The sequence below is a fragment of the Coturnix japonica genome, chromosome 4 (genome assembly GCF_054131305.1).
Source record: "Coturnix japonica strain WE chromosome 4, WE-NBRP24, whole genome shotgun sequence".
Lineage (NCBI taxonomy): Eukaryota > Metazoa > Chordata > Aves > Galliformes > Phasianidae > Coturnix > Coturnix japonica.
The window spans coordinates 35378359-35404639 of NC_140666.1; the positions used below are offsets into that span (position 1 = coordinate 35378359).

The 26281-nt window shown below is 39.8% G+C and overlaps 1 protein-coding gene across 5 annotated transcripts; it reads left to right on the forward strand.

Moving 5' to 3' along the window:
- The first annotated feature begins 4010 nt into the window (after positions 1-4010).
- USP38 (ubiquitin specific peptidase 38) lies at positions 4011-24621 on the forward strand. Of its 5 annotated transcripts, none has more exons than XR_014945279.1 (10): positions 4011-4975; positions 5903-6038; positions 9832-9961; positions 10217-10318; positions 12287-12445; positions 13359-13552; positions 14167-14285; positions 15096-15202; positions 16099-17440; positions 19284-22430. XR_014945279.1 is itself a non-coding variant. In XM_015861142.3 (10 exons), exons 1-10 carry the CDS (start codon positions 4291-4293, stop codon positions 19443-19445), a joined length of 3111 nt encoding a protein of 1036 aa, XP_015716628.2. In that variant the 5' UTR covers positions 4020-4290; the 3' UTR covers positions 19446-24621. The 5 variants fall into 5 exon arrangements, 4 of the variants coding, with proteins under 4 accessions (XP_015716628.2, XP_085401078.1, XP_085401079.1 ...); XM_015861142.3 differs by having other exon boundaries at positions 4020-4975; positions 14192-14285; positions 19284-24621; XM_085544952.1 differs by lacking the exon at positions 4011-4975 and adding an exon at positions 5024-5184 and having other exon boundaries at positions 14192-14285; positions 19284-23759.
- Positions 24622-26281: the final 1660 nt, after the last annotated feature.

The following is a 26281-nucleotide window of genomic DNA, read 5'->3' on the forward strand; positions in this document are numbered from 1 at the left end:
TATTTTGGCAGATAACTGGGCTGATGTATAACTCTATTCCTATAAGCAGCCCATTTCCTCAGCGGGAATCTGAACTTTATCAAACGTATCATTTATCAAAGGAAGTTCTTCATATAAGCATGGCTTTTTTTGTTTTAAGAGCTATCTGCACTTGAAAGAGAACTTCACCATTACAATTTTTTTTTTCTTGGAGATAGTATATACCACTGCATATAAATTCCTACATAGTACCACATTTTCATATGAACACACTCACATTGCATCTGTATTGCAAATATATACATGCAAAATAGGCATTTGCGCAAGAAAAATAGATAAAGAATTGCACAAATTAAATGTTTTGAGGGTTGGTTTTTGGTTGGTTTTTTTTGCATAATTTAGTTTGATTCTCTGCATTTAAGCATGTAGCCTTATACATCCTAAATATAACACAGTTTATGCTGACTTTAAAATCTGGGACACTTACTGCAAATATTCTTTGCTGTGCAAGGGGAAAAAAAGAAGAGATACAGAGCCCCCCAAAGTTCACTTTTTAGATTTTCAGGGCCTTGAAAATTGATGTACCTGTGAAACCTGAGTTGTTTATGTGTACATTGTGCCTGGGTAGTTGCTGTGAATGTCTATATCCTTTTACACCCTTCCAACCTCTGTGGCATTAAGTTCTAAATTTCACATAGATATAAACAAAGAACAAAATCAATGATTGGTCAATGCACAGCTAAGTTTCCAATTACCCAAATACAAATTCAACAGCTATTGGCACTTTCTTTAGAGAATACAAAATCAGTTGGAATGCAGCTGTTAATTGTTGGCTGCAGCTAGGGGTACTACTTGTTTTCAAGGTGGCTACTATAGGGGTCTTCTGAATTCCTACTGCTACCTCTGCAAGCATCTATTACAACAGTAGAAACATAATGCAGAATTAGTAATAAAGACACATTCAGTCAGATGTTGCACCTTGACAAGGTGAACAGGCTGCCCAGGGAGGTGGTGGAGTCTCCTTCTCTGGATATATTCAAGACCCGACTGGATGCCTACCTGTGTGACGTGGTGTAGGGAACCTGCTTTGGCAGGGGGGTTGGACTCGATGATCTCTAGAGGTCCCTTCCAACCCCTACAATGCTGTGATTCTGTGATATTATATATACGCGGAACTGAATCATGGCAGATTGTATCCATGGGAGAGAAAACAGCTATTCCAAATCAGAGTTTCTCTCCTCAACAACAAATAATTGTGTCGTGATAACAAGTTTTACCCTCAGTAAGATACTGAGGCCACATGCTGAGCTTTCTTGATTTTTGGATAAGCAAACCTATGCCCTCTTGTTTATTGGATGACTAAAACTTTGGGACATGTGACAGTGCACAATTAGAACATGATGATTCAACAATCAGGTATTTTTAATCAACACTTTGAAAATTAAAATAATTAATACTTGGTAAACATTATCTAATTGAACGTTAGAGTGCTCTCCAGAACCTAGTTACTACTAAGCATACTTCATGGATACCAACCCTGCAGCTGAGTAAGCTGATTGCTACCACTAGGGGACTTGGTATCAGGACCATTATTAGCACTCAGAGGTTCCTGACTCATGATGCAGTTTCATGTTGCAGTGAAACTAATCCAACAGCAAGCTATGACTGAAGAGGAAGGCCAGTCCTGCAATTCATTCGTACTCCTGCCACCCATCTTAAACTAGATTTAGCTGACTTGCAGACACACAGCCGATAGCTCAACACCAGATGCCTTAAACCTACTGCAGGTGTATGCAGATCCTTCCTCTCAGAGACACCAATGTGTCTCATGTACATGCAATGTGACTATCACTATACGTCAGCAGCAAGTTCAACATGTTAGACTTGTTCACAGGGGTGGAATAAGGAATGGGTAGAAGTTGTGTCAAGAGCCTTACCACCAGTCTTGAAGATGGCCCAAGAAGATGTTCTCTTGAAAAGCAGTCATCTCATACATAAGGTGTAAAATGTCTGTAGTCTGACAGGATATTTTTAACCCAGGGTTCTTAATAAAAGGTTTTATTTCTGCCTTACTTCCTCCAAGATTTTTGAGCTATTACGGAGATGCCATTATGGCATTATGGTTAACCTTCGGCTGTTATTTGTGCTCTTACAGTAAAATTAATTAATGATCAAATTTGCTAATAGTCTTTGTTTTTGATGAAACATCACTGGTTTTGGTTTTTTCTTACTTTTTTAGAGGAAACATTTGAGAACATTTTAGTCACTGAATAATCCACTTTAGTCACAACTCACTAATATATTGATTGATACAGTGGAGGTAAATTTCAACAGAGGAAAAGTTTGTGTTCCAAAAATTATCTCGTATTGATATTTGTATATCTAACAGTAAGGTTATCATTAAGATCATTCTCACAGCTCAGGTTATTTTTATCTCTGAAGTCAGAAACATACTCAGTGACTCAAGTAGTAACTCATAACCAGTTGTTTGTAATTACTGGTTCTGCTGCCTGAAATAAGCTTATTAAACAGGGAGCACTTGGTCATCTGAGTGCAAACACAAACACCATTTTCAAGTTTCTTTGGTAGAACTACATTTCCCTGCCTCCAACAACATGGGTCTGGCTATCGATTATAGTTTTTCTTAGGGCAGTAAATTTTCAGACCTTCCTGTGGCTTTTCTGGAGAGAATGTCCCCAGCAGCAAGCAGCAATCTGCCTCCCCTCCCACCTGTGACACCATGTAAATGAAGGACAAGTCACTGAAGAGCCTGCAAAGTTGGAGCTGCTCTTGTTTTCTATACTCCCCATATCTTCATGTGCCTGCAAGCCATTCACATTTCCAGATTTTCTAGCTCTTTCACACGTGTTTCTGCTATTCATGGCAAATGCCCCTCTCACCATCTCTCCACAGTGTGCCTCACGAGCCTGCCACACCACTTTGCTTTTCATCATATCTCCTGCTTGTTTCTCTCTGACATATGGGAGAAATTCGGATCTACTAACACCTCCAAACTTTCTCCTATTCTATCTGTGATCCTTCCCCTACCTCTTGGCATAATTGTGCTTCTAGCATCCTGATATCAGCCCTTCCCCTCTTACATTGAGTTTTGTTAACCATCCCGAGTAGGCTCCTCTCCCATTCTGTCTTAAGAAGATACCATCAGTAATTCAGAACAGAAATGAGATTGAATAACAAAAAATCCTGGTACAATTAATGCAAACAAAGCATTGTGCTCCAAAGCTTTGCAAGCTATGTAACCCAGCCACTTGTTCAAGGTTAATTTTTTATGGCTATTAACTACAAAGTCCTTTGGGGGTTGGGGGCGGGGGGGGGGGGGGAAGGAAAGTGAAAATGATATTACTCCAATGCACACAAGGAAAAAAAAGATGAAATACATAGAAAGGTAATCAAGATATTGGTGGTAAAAGCCTTTGACCTTTGTATCTATCTCAGAGAAATACCTTGATCAACACAACTTGCACTGGAATGCAATGATTTCTGGAAGCAAAGCGTTGCAGCATGGAGGGGAAAGGGAACAGTTATCTGAGCACTATAACTGAATGCTTGAAAATATATATATGTTTGGGGATTCGATTTTCAGCACGTTGGTTTTGCACTGTGTTTTTCTGACAGCTGCGGTGCCTTCCAGCTGGCTCTGCTGTTTGTACTGGTTTATAGCACCCTTAAGCTTACAGCCTGAAGGCCGGTTTGGATTCTGCACCTGTTACACAGCAAATGACACCGCGGATCGGCTCGGTGAATTTCCCAGACGTTCTTGCCGCTGACTCGCAGGCACTGCCCGAGCACGCAGCCCCGAGCTGTTCGCATTGTGCAACGGGGAGCTACGTGACCGCTCAGGGTGCGCTTGCAGCGGACGGCGGCCTCATTCCAGCCCTCTGCCCTTTGCAGATCACCCCCACAGACCTTCGCCCCGCGGCACCCGCTCCCCACGGCCCCGCCCCGTGTCACCGCCCCGCCGCCCCTCTCTCCCCATTGGCCGGTGCCGGAGCACGGAGGCCGCGGGCGGGCGCTTGCGCGGCTCCTCGCTTCCTGTTTGTGCCGCTCCGTTTCCGGGTCGCCGGGGAACGCTCTGCCGTCGCAGTTGGGGTCGCGGCGGTGTCGCAGCGGTTGCGGGGCCGCCGCCGCCCGGGTGAGGGTGGGCGGGAGCGCGGTAGGAGCGGCGGCCGCCGCCGCCGTCAGGGCGGCATAGCGCGCCGGGGCGACGGGAGGGCCGCGGGGAGGCGGCGGCGACGGCGGCGGCGACGGTCCCCGCCGAGGCCCGGGCCGGTTCGCCGCCGGCCGGCCGCCATGGACAAGATCCTGGAGGGGCTGGTGAGCTCGTCCCACCCGCTGCCGCTGAAGCGCGTCATCGTGCGGCGGGTGGTGGAGCTGGCCGAGACGCCGCTGAGCCAGGCGCAGTGCCGAGCCATGTTCGCGCTCGGCACCCGGCTGGTGCTGCAGGGCCCCGACGCCTTCCAGCGGCAGGTGGGCCGCCAGGTGCTGGAGGCTTACGGCCGCTACCACCGCACCGAGTTCGAGGCCTTTTTCGACAAGGGGCTGGTCCTCGGCCTCCTGCAGCGCGGCTACGGCGAGCTGAGCTGTCGCGACCCGGCCATCCTGGACTACATCCAGGCGGGGCTGCGGCTCATCATGAGCTGCCCGTCGGTGCTGGAGCTCTTCGAGCTGCTGCAGGTGGAAGCGCTGCGGATGGTGTGTGAGCGGCCCGCGCCGCCGCTCTGCGCTCGGCTCTGCCAGCTGCTGGGCGACTTCCCGCAGTGCCTGCCCCGCGGCAGGAAGCTCTCGCTCGCCTTCTGCCAGCAGCTGGTGCGCAGCATCGCCCACTTCCAGAGCCAGGGCAACTGCGAGGCCGAGCTGCGCCTCTACGTCTCGCAGGTGACGCAGGTCAGCGGGCTGCTGCGCAGCGTCTGGAAGGCCGAGCCCGACACGCTGCTGCCCTCCCTGCAGGAGCTCTTCGCCGTCATCGCCGCCGCCGGTGAGCGCCGCCGCGGGGAGCGGGGCGGGGTCGGAGGGGGAGGAGGAAGAGGAAGGGGCGGCCGTCACCCCGGGAGCTCGAGCTCAGGGAGCGGGAGGGCCGTCGGCCGCAGCCGTGGCACCGCGGGGCTGCCCTGGGGCCGCTGAATCCTCGCTGCCGTGCTCGGATGCCGACCGATGGTCAAGGATGCGGCGGTCCCCAGTGAGAAGGTAGGGGGTCGTGGTGCTTGATTTGTTTGGGAGCTTGCTGTGCGTGAGTTTGGGAATGAAACACCGTAACACTGTGTAAGGTGTACGGGAAGAGCGGTTTGGAGTGTCTCTCCAGATAAAGGAGGGAAATCGTCCTCTCTGGGAAGATATTGTTAGGCCTTGGGACTGCTCATCCTCCAGAAGTGGAAGAGTGTAAAGCTTAGAAAGGATACGTTGCCTGAGGGATGTAGATGAGATTTTTAAATTGGTTCTTTCTGCCCTCAGACAATTTACTAAGTACCCTGTTGTTAACAAATGAAAGTTGTTCTGCAATTGAGTCCCTTAGACTGGTACAGTTAGTGGACAGTTACTGAGGTGGAGTACAGCCACGTATTTCATATGTTCTGTCTCCTGTCTTAGCAGCCAATGCAATGAAAGTTGTGTGGTGCTGGCATTTAGATGCACTTACCAGTTCCATGGGGAGCAAAGGAACAAGTTAGCAGACTCTCACCTTGTTAGGGGTACTAAGTAACCAGAAAGTGTTTGTAATTAACTGTTATTCATGCACTGAAGTTGTTGAAACTTTGTTTTCTTGTGGGATGATAGAATGTTTGGTGTAGGATAGGCTCATAGCTTCAGAACTTCATTGCTGCAACAAAGCTGTTGGGAAAATGAGGCATAATTTTCCAGTGGGATTCTGTTCTTGATTCTTACAACATGGCACATTCAACTCTTACAGATACTTCATTTGAACCCTCTGTCGCGCTGGCAAGTCTTGTGCAGCATATACCTTTACAGATGATTACAGTACTCATCATGAGCCTTACTACAGACCCAAATGTGAAAGATGCGAGTATGACTCAAGCGCTGTGCAGGTACTGTATTTCATTGGGAAAGGGGGAGAGGTCTTATTCTTGCCTTTTTGAAGGTACTTGTCACTGAAGTTTAAAATAGTTCAATTAAAACAAACACTTTTATAATGGTATATGAAGTTATGCTCTTTGATTTGTTAAACTAAGGTATATTTCTGATGCTGTGGATGTTGCCAGTAAGGTTTCAGTTTAAGGTTACAGCTCTCATTGCTAGTATGGCTTCTTTCTCATGCTTTGCTAGGGCAGTGTGAAGAAGAGGTTTAAACAGAAACTAGGAGGAAGATTGCTGTGTTACTTCTAGATGACATTTGCTCTTGAGACAGCTTCAACTAGGAAATGTGGGGTTTTGCAGTCAGGGTGAGAAACAAGGCCTTGCTTTTGGAAATCACTTGTTCTGTGGCATGCACAGAATTGGTTTTTTTCATCAGTGAAGAAAGAAATTGCTTAGAAATGAGTTTTACTGTTTTCTGCTTATGTTTCTAAATGACTTTTTAGTAGGATTTGTGGGGGGCAGCATCTCTTTCCATCGCCATTCAAACCTCCAGCTGTCTGTTGCTTGTTATTAAAACCGAAGAAAAATAGGAATAATGCAAAAGCAATTGCTTATTTTACTTCCTGACACTAATATAAACATGAATGAACATCAGTAGTGTAACGCTGTTATCAAAGATTCAAAGAGCCATCTGAGGTTGTGTCTTCAGAAATGTAAATAGTGCTACTGTAGAGAGATGACAAAACAAAAGTCAGCCTTTGTTGAAGTTCTTTACTATTCTTTTTTTCTGAAGGCTTTAGAAGAAGCTTCTTTTGAACACAGGTAGAAAACGTGAAGAATTTTAAAAGGAGAATGCATTTAGAAATTTGTAATATTCAAAAAAGCTTTAATATTTTCTAAATATCGTTTTTCATCTCCATTTAAGTGGAGTAATTTATACTTAGTGGAATAGTGAGGATATTTCTGAAAACCTTGTGTTTAAAACGGGAAGCCATTTCTTTTGAAAACATTATATCATTGCCCTTAGGAGCCCTTAAGGAGCTCACTCAATTGAGCATACTTCATTGAAGATGCATGGCAGTCTAATATTTGAAGTTGGGAGATTCAGAGGATTTTGTGCGTACAGATAACTTGCTGATAGTGTGCTGGTGATTAATCTTTGTGTTAGTTTAATTGTAATGTTCGTGTTGTGCTACCTGTTTAAACACATCAGGATTGCACAACTATACCTCTAGAACAACAGCTCTGCTAGTGCTGTCTCGTAATACCAGCCGCATAGGAAGCTTTTTCATCTTAATTTCTAAATGGCCACATGCTCTTACTTGGTGCATTCATGGAAGAAATAGTTGGTTTTAAGAATGTAATTTTACTTCAGGGAACTGACTTTCTAGGAATGTCCTGTTTTCATTTTTAGATGGTTTCATGGCAACCCAGGTTGCTGTGGCCCATGTGCAAGACATTGTGCTTTAATTTGTTGAGCTTCATAAGGTTCTCCTGGGCCCACTGCTCAAGCCTGTGTAGGTGTCCCTGGATGGCATCCTATCCCTCAGGCTTGTTGACTGTACCACACAGCTTGATGTCATCTGCATGTGTGCTGAGGGGATGCTTGATCCCACTGTCAGTGTCACACTCATAGAGGAGGTAATAACACTGCTGGAATGTTTGGAGCAGTGGATGACTATGTTGTCATCAGGCTTACCTCATCCTCAACAGGTGCAGAACTCCAAGCACATCAAGGCTTGTGTTAAGACTCAACAAAACTTTGGTTACTCTGGGTTAGAGACCTGGTTACTTGATTCCTAAGGACAGCTATCATGAACACTACCAAGCCTGATTGAATTTGAATGCAGATTAAGGTATTTTCACGCAAGAAGTTGCTGTTTTAGGATGCAGAGGTGAATGAAAATCTTATTCTGTCCGAAAGTCACAGATACCATCTTTGTTAAGCACATGTGTGGATAACAGGCTATCATGGGGTAATATGAGGAAGAAGGTCCTCTCAAGGCCTTTAGGATATTTATCTAGACAAACAAAAAGATCCTGTTCTTATACACAACCACGTTCTACATCTTTGTATTAAAATACAGTAGGAACTAAGTATGATGCAGAGAGGATCTGATAACTGCAGTGTCTGCTCATCTACCAGATCACAGATTTTATGCTTCTTAATACAGATCTAAGCAGGTTTAGTTCTTTTTTTTGTTTTATTTTTTTAAGAACATCGACTCAGCTTTTTAAGAGCAGAAATAGATTTTTGCGATGGGAAATCTACGTATATTAATTACATGGAGAATGAGACTTTTCTTTACAGTATTAATCATACTGAAATAGTAGTTGTTGTTCTGTTATTAATAATGGTGTATAGTTTAATAGTAATTATATTGAATAGAGATGACACAAGGTGTCCAGTCATATGACCAGTGTTGGGATGGAGCACAGGAAGCCCCGGCTTCCACCCAAAGCAGTTTTTTTCATTTGAAGTTCTTAAATTAGCATTGTTGAAGTTGCGTGTACTAAAATGGTAGTATTTCAGAACAGAGGTAATTATGTGGAGCTCTGTAAGAGAAAACAACACTCTTTACTTGTCTAAAAAGTTAATTAGAAAATAATGTGTCATGTGCAGCTGATGATTTTCAGATTGCTTGTACAGGTGAATTCCCTTCCAGAGGTTTGCATGTCATGTTTCACCCTGAAACTTGTCCTTCCCGGCTGCAAATGACTAAGTGGTTTAAGCTAAATGTTAGAGATTTTAAGGTCTAATCTAATCTGATACTGGTTCTTACATCAGTGACTTACATGTTTAAGTTCTTTACAGTTTTGTCCTTTCTTTGGAAAAGAAACACAGCTTGTGTTCCCTCACTGCATAGTACTGATAGATTACCTGGTGTTTGAGTGACATGAAGCTGTACTATAGTAGCTTTCTCCTACAGGCGCATATACATGGAAGAGCTGACTGCTTAAAGCAGTCGGATTCTCTATGTTTCTCTTGGCTGGTAATGGCAGAAAACATGACTATATGTAAAGGCTTTGCATGTCAAGCTTGTGGCAAGATGCATTTGTATAGCATCTGTGTTTTTTCAGTACTTTTCTCATTAGATCCGTTAGGGTGGAAGCCTGCTAACTGAGCTTGTTAGTACTCATACCAACTGTTGGACTGGTTACTTGTAATCTGTTCAGCTGTGCTAGAACTTAGGCTTGTAAAAAATTAATTGGAGGATCTTTTTCAGGAGACAATAAATCTAACTTCCCCTTTCCATAGAATTATAGAACAGAACTGTTACATTCTATAGGCTGAAAGCACACTTTGGCTGTTGTCCAGTGCAGTCCAGTTCCAAGTTGGGTTAAGCATTGAAGTTGGGTGTCATTGCTTGAGGTATTGTCCAGTTAAGAGCTTTCTGTGGAGATGGAGGTGCCACAGCCTTGCTGTGTATCATACTTCAGAGTGTGACCACCCCCATGGTAAGGGAAAATACAATGCTTTAACACAGTGGTGTCTTTTTAAACTAGTCTGTTTTGGTCTGATCTGTGGTAAAAGCCATAGGAGGGAATGTTTCCAATTAATGACACTTTTTCATCTTTAGTTCTAAGTTGTTTTTTGCCGTAAAATGAATTTTGTCTTAAGTTCTGTAAAAACTGGCTTCATCTTGAATACAAAGACTACACAGTACTTGATTTGCTTGTGTATTTTTAGTTATTTTATTACTTCTTGTGTATCTCTGTGTGTATAGAATCTTTTTGTTGAGTTTGAAGTGAATGGTGTATACTTTGGTTTTGTTTCATTAACGATTTTTTGTTGTCTTTCAGAATGATTGACTGGTTGTCTTGGCCTCTGGCTCAGAATGTGGAAACGTGGGTGATTGCATTGCTGAAAGGACTAGCTGCAGTCCAGAAATTTACTATCCTTATTGATGTCACTCTGATGAAGATTGAAATGGTATGTTGGAAAAGAATGAAAGTGAAGGAAAGGAAAAGGATTTTTTAACAGCCATGCAACTGCATGCATTTGTTTGCATTACAGCCTTTGGTCTTATTGTCTTGCACAGAAGATGTAAAATAGCTTTCAGTTGCATGTAATGTTTCTGTGTTTCAAGTGGTAGCCAGCTTGGAAGTCTGTTTACAATTTTATTAAAGTCTTACTCTCTAGATTTATTTACAGTGTTGTTTGTTTTTTGTTGTGGATTTTTTTTAGGTCTTCAATCGACTTTTGTTTCCTTTAGTAAGACCTGGTGCCCTTGCTGTTCTTTCTCATATGTTACTTAGTTTCCAGCATTCTCCAGAAGCTTTTCATTTGGTAAGTTCCTGAAAAAATGGTTCAGTTCTTTTCAATGTAATTCACGTGGGATTTTTAAATTGTATGTAAAAAGAAATAGAATTCAGGGATTTTTGACTTAATCTCTGAATGACTGACTGCATTTGTTCAGCAAGATGCCTAACACATTCGCTTTCCTCAAAGTCAGTGCCTAGCTTCAAGTTGCTCTTAAGTGACAGATGGCTCTGTAAGACTCAGTCCTAAAAACTTCCTAGCATGCAGGTGCTTTTCTTTTAAGCTGTCTGCAAGGCTCCTAGGCTTGAAGCAATCTCAAATGTGTTGCATAAATTAGTCAGAGTAATTGTCTTAAGTCTGTTATGGTAGTTTTTAATGACCAGTCTTAAGCTTCTCTCTATTCCATCCACTTCCCTAATCCTGACCTAGAACACAACACAAATGAAATAAGCAACTTGCCTTGAGCATGCTCAACATATAAATATTGTGTTTTTACTATCTTTTCTTCTCCATTCTTCTGAGAAATGTAAAATATGAGGTGGACAGAAGGCTTATTCTAGAAATATGTGTTTTTCTTTTAACTGGAAAATTTCTACAATGTAATGCTTAGGCAGTATAACACACGTCTTCCAGACTTAACTATTATCAATTTCTTTTAATTTTAAATAATCTTTTTTACAGTATACAATCATCTTTTAATATGCTCTTGTCATTTAATATGCTCTCATGTTTTCCTGCACTTGAGCTACTTGTTTTACATACAGATCACTTATAAAAATGCTGGTTAAATAAATACTTACAGAACATTTAAAAATGGAGACAAAACTGTGTTGATGGTGAAAGAAGTGGGTTAGATATTTGTTTTATATACCATTTTCAGCAGCAGTGTATTTGAACTCATTTGCAAGTAGGTTGCACCGTTGTCAGACTTCATAAGCCTGTGTTCTTACTGTCTTGGCTTGAGCCTAGCTTTGTCGCTAGGTGGAGCTACAAACCGTTTTCCATCGTAATTGCAATCGAGTATATGTATTCTTTTGCTTGGGATAGCAAGCATTAGAGTCTGTTAAAGAAAAATCATGAGGGTATTTTTAAAACTGCGTCTATGAAATTAGAGTGGGATATACAGCTGTTAGTGGTAACACAGAGGTAGAATGGTTGCTGTAGTATCATTAATCACAGAATCAAATCATAGTTGGAGCTGGAAGGGCTGTTTAAAAGGTCATCTGGTACAACTGCCTTGTAATGAACAGGGACACCTACAGCTACATGAGGTTGCCCAGAATACTGACCAGCCTGCCTTTGAAGGTCTTCATGGACTGGTCTTCTACCACATCTCTGGGCAACCTGTGACAATACCATCCTTATTGTAAGCAACAAACAAACAAACAAAAAAAACCAAATAAACAAAAAAAACCCAACCTGCTTCCTTATATGCAATCTAAATCTTCCTCTTTTAGTTTGTACCCGTTTCCCCTGGCCCTATCACAACAGACCCTTGTAAAGAGTCTGTCCCCTTCTTTTTCAAAGCCTTACTTTAGATACTGAAAGGCCACTGTTATGTCTCCCTAGAGCCTTGTCTTCTCCAGCCTGAACAGCCCTGGCTCTCTCAGCCTGTCTTTGTAGGGGAGGTGTTCCATCCTCTGCACCATCTTTGTAACCCTCCTCTGGACACACTCCAACAGGCCCACAGTTCTCAGACTGGTTAATGAGATGAGTACTATGGTTGTGTAACTGATGAAAAATTGAATGTGTGTTTTCTGCGTTCATGAAGTTCCAAAACTTGGTATATGAGCTGAGGAGAGCATTGAATACTAAACTATGCTATTTTTAAGAGAATAATGCATATATTTTTCAGGTTGTTGTTTCTCAGTCACTTTTTACTTGAGAACAAAATCTTCCCTGTTATTTGGGGTGTGCAAAACAGTACTGTTCGTAGAACAAAATCAGAAAATGGAATTGCTTTCTAACACCTTGTTTTGTTCCTCCTCCATTTAGATTGCCCCGCGTGTGGTCAGCTTGGTTCACTCCTTCAGAAGTGATGGCTTACCTTCCAGCACAGCTTTTTTGATGCAGTTTGCTGAGCTGATGCACTGTATGATGTATCATTATTCAGGTTTTCCAGAGCTCTATGAACCCATTATGGAAGTTTTTAAGGTATGTTAAGGATACAAAGATGAGTTGTTTCTCTTTTGTTATCTCAAGTGTGAAAGCTGTGATCTAGTCTGTAGAAAATCCTCTTTGAATAAAAAGAGTTAACTACATAATATAATGGTAATTCTAACTGCATGAAATATTCAGAAACAAAGCAAAATAAAAGTTGTCATGAGTGTTCAAAAGGCAATTCTAACGGCCTTTCTGGAAAGTCTGAAATCAGCTAAGTTATGTTAATCTGCTTTCCACATCTTGGGCCAGCGTAATAAAATTAGAGATATTACTTCTAGAGCAGCTCTCAGTTTTTGTTATATAACACACATTTTCTTAACAAGCATCCAAAACAACACAAAACAAAAACAGAAGAAAAAAAACCCCAGCATGTTGGTTATTATTGCCTAATTTTAATACCTTAAATGCTTCAAAGCTTAAAAAGCCTCTTGTTACCTTAGTGTTTTGACTTTTTTCTTGTCGTTCTTACACTTTGATTTGACAGAGCAGGATTCTGTTTCCAACAGAATAAGGATATTCAGGGGGTTCATCAAATGCATAGAATTTGAGGAGTTGTTTTGGGGGCAGAAGGGATTGCCTGAGTAAGCTGATCGAAGGTATTACCCACCCCCTATTTTGTGTCAATTGGGAGCTGACAAAAAAAGCAAGCCTTGAGGAGTGGTTTGGGTTTCTTTGTAGTTTGTTTTTAGTTTTTTTTGTCATAGTACATGGCATTAGATTTTGATTGGCTGTAGGTACTTGTGCTCTAAGTATTCAAAAAGGGCAGTTGTAACGTGTTTCTTCTGGGTTAGCAATAGCCTGAAGGATAGAAGGGGAGCAAGGAAAAATGTAGGAGACTGCTGGGTGTCAACAACTAGTATAAATGCAAGTGTAAAAGCCTATGTTGTTCATGTTTCTTTTGTAGGATATGCCCAAGCCCAGCGAGGAAAAAATGAAGCTGATTCTCAGTCAGAGTGCCTGGACTTCTCAATCCAATTCTTTGCCATCTTGTTTATCTAGACTTTCTGGAAAATCTGAAACTGGGAAGACGGGCCTGATTAACCTAGGAAATACCTGCTACATGAACAGCATAATTCAGGCACTTTACATGGCTACTGAGTAAGTCCTTTTTACCAGCTCTGTTCATTGCAAGTTAACTATTGCGATTGTCTTGCTTTATGTAGAATATAAACATACCCTGGGTTGCTCAGCTACTTAGGGCTCAGTGAGTTTCTTTGCACTTGATTACTGACTGCTTTGTTAAGATCCAACTCTGTGGAACTGCAGTTTTTGCTGTTAAAAATCCTGGTAGTTACTGTGTATTGTCAAAATAATAAGCTTGTAATGTAATGTAATGTAAGCTTGTCAGTCTAAGCTTATGTTAGACTGAGTCAGTGCTGACACTCTATTTCTTCAGTATCTAAACTGAGAGCAATGTGTCTGACTTCAAGGTTCCAGATAAGTCATTTTTTCTTTGCTCCCTTTAATATTGTAAGAAATTCATGATTGTCTTTCTGTTATAACCTGAAAACTGTTGGGGGGGAAAAAGGTTAATTTCTAAACATTTGAATATTAATAAGAACTTTTTAGTGATAAGTTCCTACTATACAACAGTTTTGCATTTCTGCAATAGAGTCCAGGAATTGAGGAAGTTTGTTGCATGTTTTGCTTTCTTTCAAACTGAAGTAATTTGAGCTGGAATGTTGACTGTATTATTGCTATAAATCTATCAGGGCAACTGTCTGCCTCTTCTTTCAGTTTCAGAAGACATGTTTTATCTCTGAATCTGAATGGTTGTAATTCGTTGATGAGAAAATTACAGCATCTTTTTGCGTTTTTGGCCCATACCCAGGTAGGTGAATTTTTCATGTGCTCTTCCTTAAGCTTAGGTTTGTGTGCTAGAAATTAAGAACAAATGTGATGCCGTAAGCATACTCTTGAATATATTCAGAAATGTGGTAGATTAATAGGGGACTGAGGCTGCATCCAAATGTTCAGATAACGATGGAATTAGAGAAATCTTATTTCATAAGTGGGGCATTATGGGCAGTAGGAGGATTTCCTTCAGAAGGCAAAATCAAAAAATCCAAACTAGACCTGATGTGATATAGCATTTGAATTTATGTGACCTCATAGAACAAACAGTCACCTTCTAAAGTGTTTTCTGCTTGAAATTTTATTGTATTTCAAGTTGCTTCATTTATTAAAGTTCATTTTCAAGCAAAATATTTTGCTAGTATTAGAGTATCTTTTGTTTTTCTATGGTTAATACCAGCATACTCACTGTGAAAATAAAGATTGATCATCTTAAATATAAACTTGGTATTAATGAGATTCTTGTGAAGAAATAAATGTTTTGTTCTGGTTTTGGTTTTCCAGCAGGAAGAGTAACTTGCTCTTAGGCATAATATCTGGCTTATGCTTGCTACATGCTAATTATTTGTTTGCAGGATCCACTGCTTATATCTTTGTACTAGAGGAAATTGCTACAAAATACTCATCTTTATTCTCATGATTGTAATACAGAAATGGTCTGTATGTAGGTCTACTATGTTTCATACAATTCCTTTAGAATAATGTAAATCAGAGTCCAGCTGCCAGTATGCAAATCATGATTAAATAATTCCTACGTAACACTTCTGTTTCTCCCTTGTGTTAACAGAGGGAAGCATATGCTCCTAGAATTTTCCTTGAGGCTTCCAGACCGCCATGGTTCACCCCTCAATCACAGCAGGATTGCTCAGAATATCTTCGGTTCCTGCTCAATAGGTATAGTTATGTCATTAATGGGTAGAAACCTATATCCCCATCATATAATAGTGAACTTGTCATTAAGTGCAGTCATCTAGGAGCTCTTTCTGTGTGAGTGAAAGTTGGAAATTCTGGGTTCAGTTTCTGACTGTCTCCAATTTTATGATAGATGTATGATCTGTGAAACCCTTGCCTTTGTGAGTTTAATCTGTGGTTAAGTCTGAATACAGCCTTGTCTTCTTGTCACCTAAAGTAGATTAGATTGGTGGTTATATTTCTGTTCTTACAAACCTAAGTTCGGGTGTTACATTAGCTGTGGTCCTATTCTAAAACTTCTGTGGCTGCTGAAAGCTGTTCAGTCATTTGAAATTTGGTGTTAGTGTATACAGCTATAATTCATATGGGTCAGATAAGTCATGAAGATATGTACATGTGTTAATAGCTTATTAAACAAGTGAATTAATGGAGACAGGCTTAAAAAAAAAAAAAACACAAAAAAAAAACCAAAAAAAACCCCACAGAATATATTAGTAACTTGCTAATTTTGTCTTGCTGAGTATTTTTTACCAAGACTGAATTTATCTCATCTTTTTTTTCCCTGCCTTGGGTTTCTCTTGCTATAGTTTCTAACTTTCTTGGCTGGTTCACACAGTATATTTATCATGTTAGATATAACAAAATTTGCATTAAATGGCTTTATGCTTTTACTTTACACTATTGGATAATACTGATCTATATGGCTCAGCTCGATTGTATAAAAAAAAATAAGAGACTGGGTTTTTATGTAAGATGTTTCTATCTGTTTAAGAATCTACTTTTAAGTGTAACTGGAAAAAGAAATATCTTTGAGTGGTGCAGCAATATTTTTGGGGAGAATAGTGTAGCTATTTGGGTCTCTTTTTGTTTGTCTTCAGGCTGCATGAAGAAGAGAGAACTTTGAAAGCATTGTCTTCAGCAAAGTCTGCTGAAAGTAGGAAGAATGAAGAGTCCCAGGCACAAGAAACTGTTCATAAAGCACAAGTATTTGCTGAAGCACTTTGTAAGGGGAGTGAAGAAAGAACTCTCATAGAGAGAATGTTTGGGGGAAAACTGAAGACTACTATATGCTGTTTGAACTGCAAAAGCACATCTCAAAAGGAGGAAGCTTTTACAGATCTCTCTTTGGCTTTCTGTCCTCCGACATCCTTGGAAAGCGCTAGTGTGAAATGTGTGGAACATTCTGAAGTAAAAGATGGCTCTGTGGTGCAAACTAGTACTTCAGCAACTTCTGCTGGAGAAACCCCTCTAAGTAGTTTGGAAATCAATGGTGGATGCAACACAATTACAAATGAAGGAACCCTAAAGGATTTTTCTGCTGAGCCAAACTCTGAGACAAAATCTGAATTTGACAAGGATCAAGATAATAGGAATGTTTCTTCTGTACTAGTAGGAAAAAACACCCCATCAGTAACAGACTTATTGAATTATTTTCTGGCACCTGAGATCCTTAGTGGAGACAATAAGTACCATTGTGAAAAGTGTGCCTCTCTACAAAATGCTGAGAAAACTATGCAAATCGTTGAGGAACCTGAATACCTCATTCTCACTCTTCTGAGATTTTCATATGATCCAAAGTGTCATATCAGACGTAAAATCTTGGACAGTGTTTCTCTGCCACTTCTTTTGGAACTGCCAGTCAAAAGAGCAACATCCCCTTTAGCTGTGGTTTCAGGAAGTTGGTCTGTTGATGTTGAGATTTCTGATATTGGAGAAAATCTTGCTAAAAAACTAAAGCCCTCAGGTGCTGATGAAGTGTCCTGCCCACAGCTGGTGCCCTATGTGCTAAGTTCTGTGGTTGTGCACTCTGGTGTATCCTCTGAAAGTGGGCATTACTATTCATATGCTAGAAATGTTACTGGTTCAGATTCTTCAGGACAGTGTCACCAGTCTAAAGCATTCTCTTTAATTTCTCCTCAGAATAAGTTGTTAGCAGAGGAGAGTCCCTGTACTGTTATAGAAAATGAGCTGGACACTGAAATGCCAAAAGAGTGGTTTTTATTCAATGACAGCAGAGTGACATTTACCTCATTTCAGTCAGTCCAGAAAATTACCAGTAGGTTTCCAAAGGACACTGCTTACGTTCTGATTTACAAAAAACAAAATAGTACCTGTGGCTACAACACAAATTCAGCAAATGGACTCTGGGTGAATGGAGACCCTCCCCTACAGAAGGACCTTATGGATGCAATTACAAAAGACAACAAACTATACTTGCAGGTAAGATTAAGGTAATATGTGAAGAACAGTCTCCTTAAGACTTCCAAGAAATAGTTTATATGGGGGAGGAGGGAGGTGAAAAGGTAACTTTTAATTATTCTGGTATATTAACCTTGTAAATGACAAGTCTGGCTTCTGTGTTGATGCTTGTCAGATGTCTTAGGGAGGTTAATGAGCGGTCACCATTAGATGGAAAGCATGAGGTGAAATGACTGGTGCATTTCAGTTGAAACGATTTTTAGTGAAGACACTTGTGCTGGTCCTTTTACTACTCATAATTCTGTTCAAGGAAAGCTTTTCAAGCTACTGATTTTCATTGCCTCTAACAAATTACTAAAATATATAAAAGTATATGAAAAAAAATTCTTAGTGTTTTTACAAGCATATTTTCACTTGGAAAGAAATTGGATTTGTACAACTGTGACTGCACAAATGCTGTCACCATTAAAGTGAAGACTACTTTTTAGTGACTGGATTCTGCTTTGTTTGCTTTGCTTTTCTGCTTTGACAGCTCTACCTCATAGTCACCTCTTCAGATTGTTGTTTAAAGAAAGATAGTAAAATAAAATGCTGTGTTCCACATTAAAATGTAGTTTGTTTTAAGCACTGCTGCAGTGTTTAGACTGTGTAACAGTAAGCCTGTTTTCTTGTGTGGCATTTGATTCATTAAGCTGCTCCTGTATGAGCTGAAGGCCTATTCAAATTAGAAATAGTAAAGTTCAAAATGAGAAAGAAGATCATCTCAGTGTGAAATTCCTTTCAAATAACTGCAAGTATTTGACAACAAAAAAAAGCTTAAATTGCATCTTTGCTGCTTTCTTGAGTAGTTAAAGTGTCAGTCCTACTTTTTTGTGGTACTTCTCTTGGCTGCATAAGGTAGCATAAGACAAATTGAAGCTGAAGAGGCCATACTGAAATCATGTGAAGATTTTCAAAGTTGACTTCTTCCATTGAGGTATGAATGCATTCATAGGAAAATTTCCAGCTCAGTACTTAAGTATCTTTAGCACTGTGGAAGTACACAGAGAAGTTTAAGCCTAGGGCTTTCACAAGTCTTTTGAGGTTCTTGGTGCTGTTCCTTGCTTTCACCGGGAGGTGGAGAAGCAAAATGGAAACTCAAAGTGATGAGTGTAATTATGAAAACCCTTCTAATATTTCCTCCCTTTGCCTTAAGGGGGTAGTGTGTAGTGGCCAGTTGCCACATGAAGAAGTCTGTCAGTCTGATTCTTAGCGCCTAAATACTTTTATTGTTTCCTAAATTAAGCTTCTGCTGTCATGTCAGTTTTCCAAAGCCCTACCTATGTCTTGCTTAGTTTAACTTTTGAAGCTCTTAGCCAATTTCAGGAAGGGGGATACTTAAAGACAAACTGCTGCAAGGTATGTGGAAAGATAAACTAGTGTATGATAACCCTGAGGGAAGAGCCTTTGCTCATGCATTTAATAGAGTCTTAGAAGCCTGTCACCTGATTAATAAAGCTCCAAGGAGGCTCTTTTCTTATCTGTACTGCTCATGTAGGTATTTCCTTGAGTTTTCCAGAATCTGACTGGTATTGTCTTTGGAGCATTAGAGATTACTGCACACTTAGTGATGTTAGTTGAGGGTTAGCATCACAATAACTCTCAAAAGTTAAAAGGCCACACTGAACATGAACTGAATACTTGTTTATCTTTTTGCATGTTATCTGAGTGTGCTACGCTTCTGTGCAGTTGATTCAGTGGAATTAAAACATTGGTTTTAAATTATTAGCATTGATTTAATGTTCTTAGATTTCAGGTTGGCAACCAAGAACAAGGGCATCTTAAAAAAACTAGAGTATAGATGTATTTTCTTCTTTCATTTCAGGAGCAAGAGCTTAGTGCTCGAACACAGGCACTTCAAGCTGCTTCAGCCTCGTGCTCCTTCCGCCCCAATGGATTTGATGACAACGATCCCCCAGGAAGTTGTGGACCAGCAGGCGGAGGAGGAGGGGGTGGATTCAGTACTGTTGGTAGATTAGTCTTTTGACTAGGCAGATGATATGGAATAAACTGGTTCTAAAGCAGCCTGGTACCACTGAGGACAATTCAACGTTTTAACTTATTGTACGAAGTATTGAGACTTCATCCTTGTTTAAAAGCAAATGTTAAGGCTTTCTTGCTTATGTTTTATTTGAAATAAATAAGCGCATAATGGAAAAAGAAAAACTACCTCTTAAAAATTCAATTGCTTTTATACTAAGATATGCTTGCCCAAAAGACAGAAAATTGAGATTTTTAAGTAGGTTCTAACACCACTGCATTAAACAAATGCGTTTACATTATTTTCCATGGACCTTATCCACCGACTGAAGCAATTTCATTATGACACTGGTGACATTGTTGTATGTTCAGGTCCTTTCAGATGGGTTAAACTACATGCATAGTCTCCCATTCCACCTTATTTACAAGTCTGATACCTTTATAATTTCTACAGATGATGCAATCATATAATGAAGGCAATAACTTAATGTGACTAGATACAGTACTTTTAAAAATATTCAATATATTTGCAGTATGAGTGTAAAGAAGAAAAATATAAATATTTGCAAAGCTATTTTCCACAAAAGTGCATGTTCTGTGGGAACAATGTTTTTAAATAGAAGTTATTAACTTTGTAGCATTTTTAATTGTTTTGAGAGTTTAAAAATTATTTCAGGGAATATATATGCTATGTATTTGAAAGGAAGAGATTCTGTATGTGCCTTGCAGTACTGTAACTTAAAACAAGCTGAGACTGCAGAAAAGAAAGAGTATGGTGGTGGTCAATTTTTCTTGTCAGTGTTAGGAATCAAGTGTTTTTCGAAAGCTATTTGGTTGCCAGAAGACTAAAATGCAGTAAGTTTGTCCATTATCTTTGAATCAAAGGAATATAATTAGAGAGTTATTTTCTTGGCTGCATTGGTTAAAGAGGCTGATCATAAATATTGAACTATACTTATGAGATCATAGGAAAAGGCTACTTATATGGATCCTTGCTGAGGACCCGTGCTTCTAAGAGTCCTTCAAAATTTTGCCTTCTGATTATTTTTTTTTTAATTTATTTTTTTATTTTTTAGTGAGTAGTAGTTGATGAGTTCAGGTTATAATTGTCTGCAGAAGACCAAAACGGCATCTGTGGAGCAATGTCTACTGGCTTGTTAGGCCAGCATAGGTCAAGGAAACCACTCTTCTAGTCTTGGTAGAATTAGAAACTATGTTTTTGATGTGCAATGAGGAGAACAGAAGTAAATGAGTTACACTAAATCTGGTGATTGATTCTTAACTTGAATAATCTTATACTGAAGTGTAAATTTATTTAAAATGTTTTTTAGAACATTCTGCACTGTTTTGCTGTGTTTTTTTATATTCTAAGTGGCAAAGTGCATCCTTAAAAAGCATGCAAACTTGGCAGGTGGTAGTTTAACTGTACAATTTTTTTTCAGAAAATGCCTTTTCAATGCATAAACTAAGTTTAACTTTGTTCCTATAGTGTTGAATATATGGATTTTAGTCCATTGTAAGGTATCCTAGCTTGCAAACTATTTTTATATTATCGCTAAAATTGTTACTTGCTCTGCTGTAGTTTCATGTGCTGCTGCTCAAGAAAGCAGTTCAACTTCATTTCCATTAAATGGGTTCCATGCTGTTTTCACTGTTGTACCTCAGCTATGATCCATGTCTTCATTGCTATCTGAGTTGTATTGGTGGGTTCAGCTATGAAATCGGAAGTGTTATGAGACCAGCATGAGGAATATTCTCATTTAGCGTGCTTCAGTGAAGTTTTCTTGAAGCTCACTCCACCTTGAAATTCTGTAGTTTTCAGTCTAGGAGGGTTTTTTATTTCCTTTTAGGATTCTCTCCCAGTTTGCTCTAGTTTTAAGGTTAATCTGGTTTGGTTTTGGTTGTTTTGTTTTTTGACCAAATTATGGGAAGAACTCTCTAAAAAGCTATTTATGTTACAGTGGGAATGTTGTGTCTCCTTATGAGTTTACTGTTGATTTTAAAACACTAAAATGAAAAATAGGAGCAGATGTTTTTACTTTATATGAAATCAGGCTTTTGTAAAGAATGGTTTTGTTTTTTGCACTCTCCAGTAAAAGTAGCCTACCTAAAAATGTGTGGTATGATTTTTGTATACCTATTGTATCTGTGTTTCATGAGCTCTTAAGAAGGCTTTCTACATTCTTGTTTGCCTATTCTAAATCAAATGTTAAATTTGATAACTTTGTAGCAGAGTAACAACATGGTTTAAAACTGGAAATATCTGAAGGTTTTTTCCACTGTCTTCTGTTGATGCAGTTACTTTGGATTTATACAGCTTAGGTTTTTAAACTTAACATATCATAGAATCATAGAATTACTCAGGTTTGAAAAGGCCTCAAAGATCTTTTTACAAGTTTGCCTTCTGACCTGTCAGCCCTCGCAGGCAGATTGATACTTCATGTGGAAGGCTTCAATAAAAGCTAGTGGAAGTGGAGAAGTATTTCTTCAAAATTTACACCTTTTTCATTGTTTACAGTAATGGCATTGCATGCTCTAGACAGATAAAGAACAGTGTACATATGGTACTTCAATTTCTGTTGCCTGTGAATGAATGCTGGATGATTTGCTTATTCTTATTCCATCCTTAATTTGTTTTCCATGTGAGCTGAATAAGTAGAAAGATATATAACAATAATTCTGAAATTTAGTTGTTGTTTCATTTCATGAGTACCTTACTTACTGTTGTACCAAACTTGAGGATAGTATGTCCTCTAAAAATCATATTTCTTTTTAACAAGATTTTATTTTGGTCTTCGTATCAATGGTCAATAGAGTTGCATTAACTTTCTTCCATGAAGTTGATTTTTGTATAGTTTTTCTTCATGTGGACAGTTACAGTGGATTGTCGTGAATATCATGAACATAAGAAATGATTACAATAACTGAGTGTGTTTATCCAGAATGAGGAGATAAAAGCCTTTGAATAAGTATAAAAAAAAAAAAATCACAATTCTGGCTAGCTTTTTTTTCTCCTCTTGTTGCCTGCTCTGGAAAGTTAAATATTTTATCTGCTCAATCTTCTGGAAGTTTCCTTTGATGGGTGAGTTTTAACTCCATAATAGTATGGAGTAAGAGTTCTTCTAGAAATTATAGGTGAAGAGCAAGAGAGGAAGCATTGTGAGCCAAATGAGCATTAGAACAAAAAGAAGCACAAACTTTCTGTATTTAAGTCTTAAGTTAGAAACTGTCTGATCACTAGGATTAATTCCATAACAGACAACAGACTTACAGGCAAAGTAAAGTAAAGTATATCTGTGTGAGAAATTAAAAGTGTCTGAACAGTAGGCGACCAGACCTGATACACTAGAGGTCCCCTCCTAGAACGTTGCTCTTTTGGGCTTCCTCTCTTGACATTGCCAACCTTATATTTAAGACTCAGATTAGAGGAAGCATTTTCTTAAATTTGTTGGATTTTGGGCAAGCATGTGGATTCAGGATATGCAGTTCATATTGCATTTTTTCCAGTGTGATTAATAACACTTCGATATTATATATATATTTTTTAGCCAGTTGTACTGGAATCAGGCCTGACAAAACACACAGCCTGCTGTTGTTCTCTTGGTAAGCAGCGTGCTGCCATGTGCCCTGAAACACCTGGCAGCCATCTTGGGCCTTCCTTGCCTTCAGCACCTCAGAGCAGCCAGTCATGCGGTGCTCCCTGGGGTGCATATGAATCTGGGCCTGGCCTCAGGGCCGCAGTAGGAGGAGCCTGAGGTGGGGCAGCACTGTATTCTGTCCCTCATCCCTTCAGGGATGCCCCTGGGGATGGAGCAGGTAGCTCTGGGATGGACTGGCACCTGTGAGAGAAGCACACAGGTAGGGTAGTAGTATGTGGGGCTATATGAGAAGGAGGTGATGGGGGACTGTGAGGGAGTAGTGCTGGTGCTGGGCTAAAACAGGTCTACCAGAAAGGAAAGAATGGCTCTGATCTGATTGACAGTCTCTGTATGTTATAATGATATAATCATGTGCATCTACCATAACATGACTTCAGTGTAATTCCACCAAAACATAGATATTCTGTCAACAGTGCTTTGTTACCCAGCGCTAAGTCCTCCTCAACTCTCTGTGTGTGGGGGAAAGCCTGTCAATAAGCACATGGAATATACTAATTAGTACTTGGCTTTAACTTGTCATTTTCAAATGACTTGCACTTCTTCTCAACTGTTCCATAAAGAATTACAGTGTTTGATGCTTAACTCCATAAAAGAATGTTATTTAACTATTTTGCTGTGTTTTTTCATGGTTTTGGTCTGCTCAAATACAAAGTATAGAAGTCTTGGGTTGCAGCGTGCCTGTTCTTAAACTTTGTTGTTGTAAATTGGATTAAATATTTAATGATATTTTGTATCTGTTGGAAAAAAAATGTGGGGGCAAATGAATATATTAATGTACATTTGTGGGACTGTGTAAAGAAGTCAATATATGTATAATTTAAATGCCTCAGAAGGAGTTTGAAAGTATCTAAGGGTGTATCATGAAAGTATCATGGGTGTGATCTGGGAAGAAAGTTATTTGAGTAAAATATAATGGTGGTGGTTTTTCTTCTAGTACTGTAAATCTATAAATCTTGGCTTGAAGGAGTATGCAGATCCATGAAAAATCAGTGAAGGGTGACAGGTGGTATTGAGCCAAATATGTGCAGAGGACCTGATGTTGACAGTAGCTGAATGTCATGTGTTTCAGTTGCATTAAGATGACCATGTTTTGCCTGAGTTGTCTTCTCAGTTCACGATAACGATGCTTACTATGCTTGTTCTACCTGGGGAAAGGTGCAGCCTCAGTTCAAATTTGTTCAGACGGAATCAACACAAATCACTAATGTCAAATATTTGTTGAATTGAGATCAAACATTACTCATAGCTTAACTAATTGAGAACAAACAGAAGAGCATGCTGGTTTGTGTTATTACTGGGGAGGAAGAAAAAGCTGTTAACTGGGAGAAGGGTGTTGGACTTGTGGGTTTTAGGGCAGGTGTCTGCCAGGGTTCTTCATTGGCTCACTTAAATATGCAGAGATGATTAGATTTTTCTTTTGACATTTACTCAAGGTCATAACCATCGGTTGAAATGCAGCAGTTATCAGCAACAAACTACTATAAGTAAATACTACTATCAATAAAGATACTTTTCAACTTCTTATGTATGGTATTTCTCTTGAAGATTCCTGTGACTGCAAGTTGAAAAGAAGGCTTTTGGTGGTTTGGTTTTTGGTTTTTTGTTTTCTGACAAAGAGAATACGTAGGAAACTAACAATTAACAGGCCTGCTAATAATCTGTAAGTTTTTCCTGGGTGGTGAATTATGTGGGAGGGAAGAGAAAGGTTTGGGCTGCCCTTAGAGTGTGCACTGTGAAGTTGTCTCCTGGTTGGCTGCCCACACCTCAACTCTGGCATTAGAAACAGATGCCTTTATGTGGTCTCACAGTGAAGTTGTGTGTGGATAAAATCGTGGGAACCTCCCCTTCATGCAAGACCAATTCAGGCTAATTGAAGAATTATTCTTGACCTGAACAGTCTCAGTTTGGCTTTGAGTAACTTGAACCTCCTAAATACCAAGGTAGAGGACAGATCAAGCTCTAACCTAGCAGAGGGCCTAATTGTGGCTTGCTTTGGCTTCAGTAGAACTGTTAATTCTGTGTTGTGAAATACCAGGGCTGTGAGAGGTGTTTGCTGTTGATGAAACAATGAGAACTGCAGCTATGCAGAACTTGTTGGTAAAAGAAATTGGCAATGCTATAGACAGCAACTACTTAGCTAACAAACCCAAACGATGATTTCATCTGTATTTTGCGTTTGGAGGTTGATGTGAATGAAGACATGTGAGGATAAGTAATATGAAACTGAGGAAGTGGATTAGAAAGCAAACAATACTGAACTTGTTAAAAACAGTTAGTAGGCTTTCTGAGGAAGATACTATTTTCCACCACCTACCACCCCCTCCCGTGTGGAATTCTGAGTGCTCAGTATGAGCCTATATGCAGCTTACAAGACCACATGCACTGTTCCTGTGGTCTCACAGGGTAGAAAACACATGGCATATATGGAAAGACTGCAGTGATATTAGTACAGTTTGTTTGCAATGAACCCTGCATTCATGTGTTACAGGCCTAAGTATAGTCCTAGGTGAAGAATATTTTGCAGGCTTTGAGTAACATAATGTTTCTTTCTGGAACTCCTAATTTTTCTGGACATAAGCCTATCCAGTAGGCAGCTTGTCTGTCTTCTCCATTTTTGAGTGAATAGTGAAGCTGAGATGAAAATGAACTGAGTAATTTTTCTAACTCTTTGTCAAGGCTGCTTTGATATTCAGCTCACTTACTTGGTCTTTCCTGATGCTGTGGTTGTGCTGAGCTGGATAGATCAGGATGAACTGCAGGGCAGCAGCTCTTAGGCATTCCCCCAGCCTGCATTCTGGGAATGGGCATGAATGCTCAACTTTGGAGAAGGTTTGATGAAAGGAAAATAACTAGAGGATTTTTTTTTAAAGGTAGGAATAAGCTGGAAATAAATGTAAGCAAGAGCTTCAGAGAGCACGGGTATGCAAAATTGTGTATTTCCTATTCTTTCAGATGAGTTATTTAAACAAAACTTTAGCAATTTCAGATGTCATGTATAAAGAAGAAAATGTGGGGAAAAATGTGTATCAGCTATTTGGTCAAAGTAACCGCGGCCTTATTTTTTCATTGTTACTCAAGCTAAACAGATGTCTGGTCTCCTGCTCACCTGCATTCAAGCAAACTTGTTTGGACAGAAGTGAATACTTGGAGTTTTGTCTTTAACTTCTGGAAATAGCTATTTAAT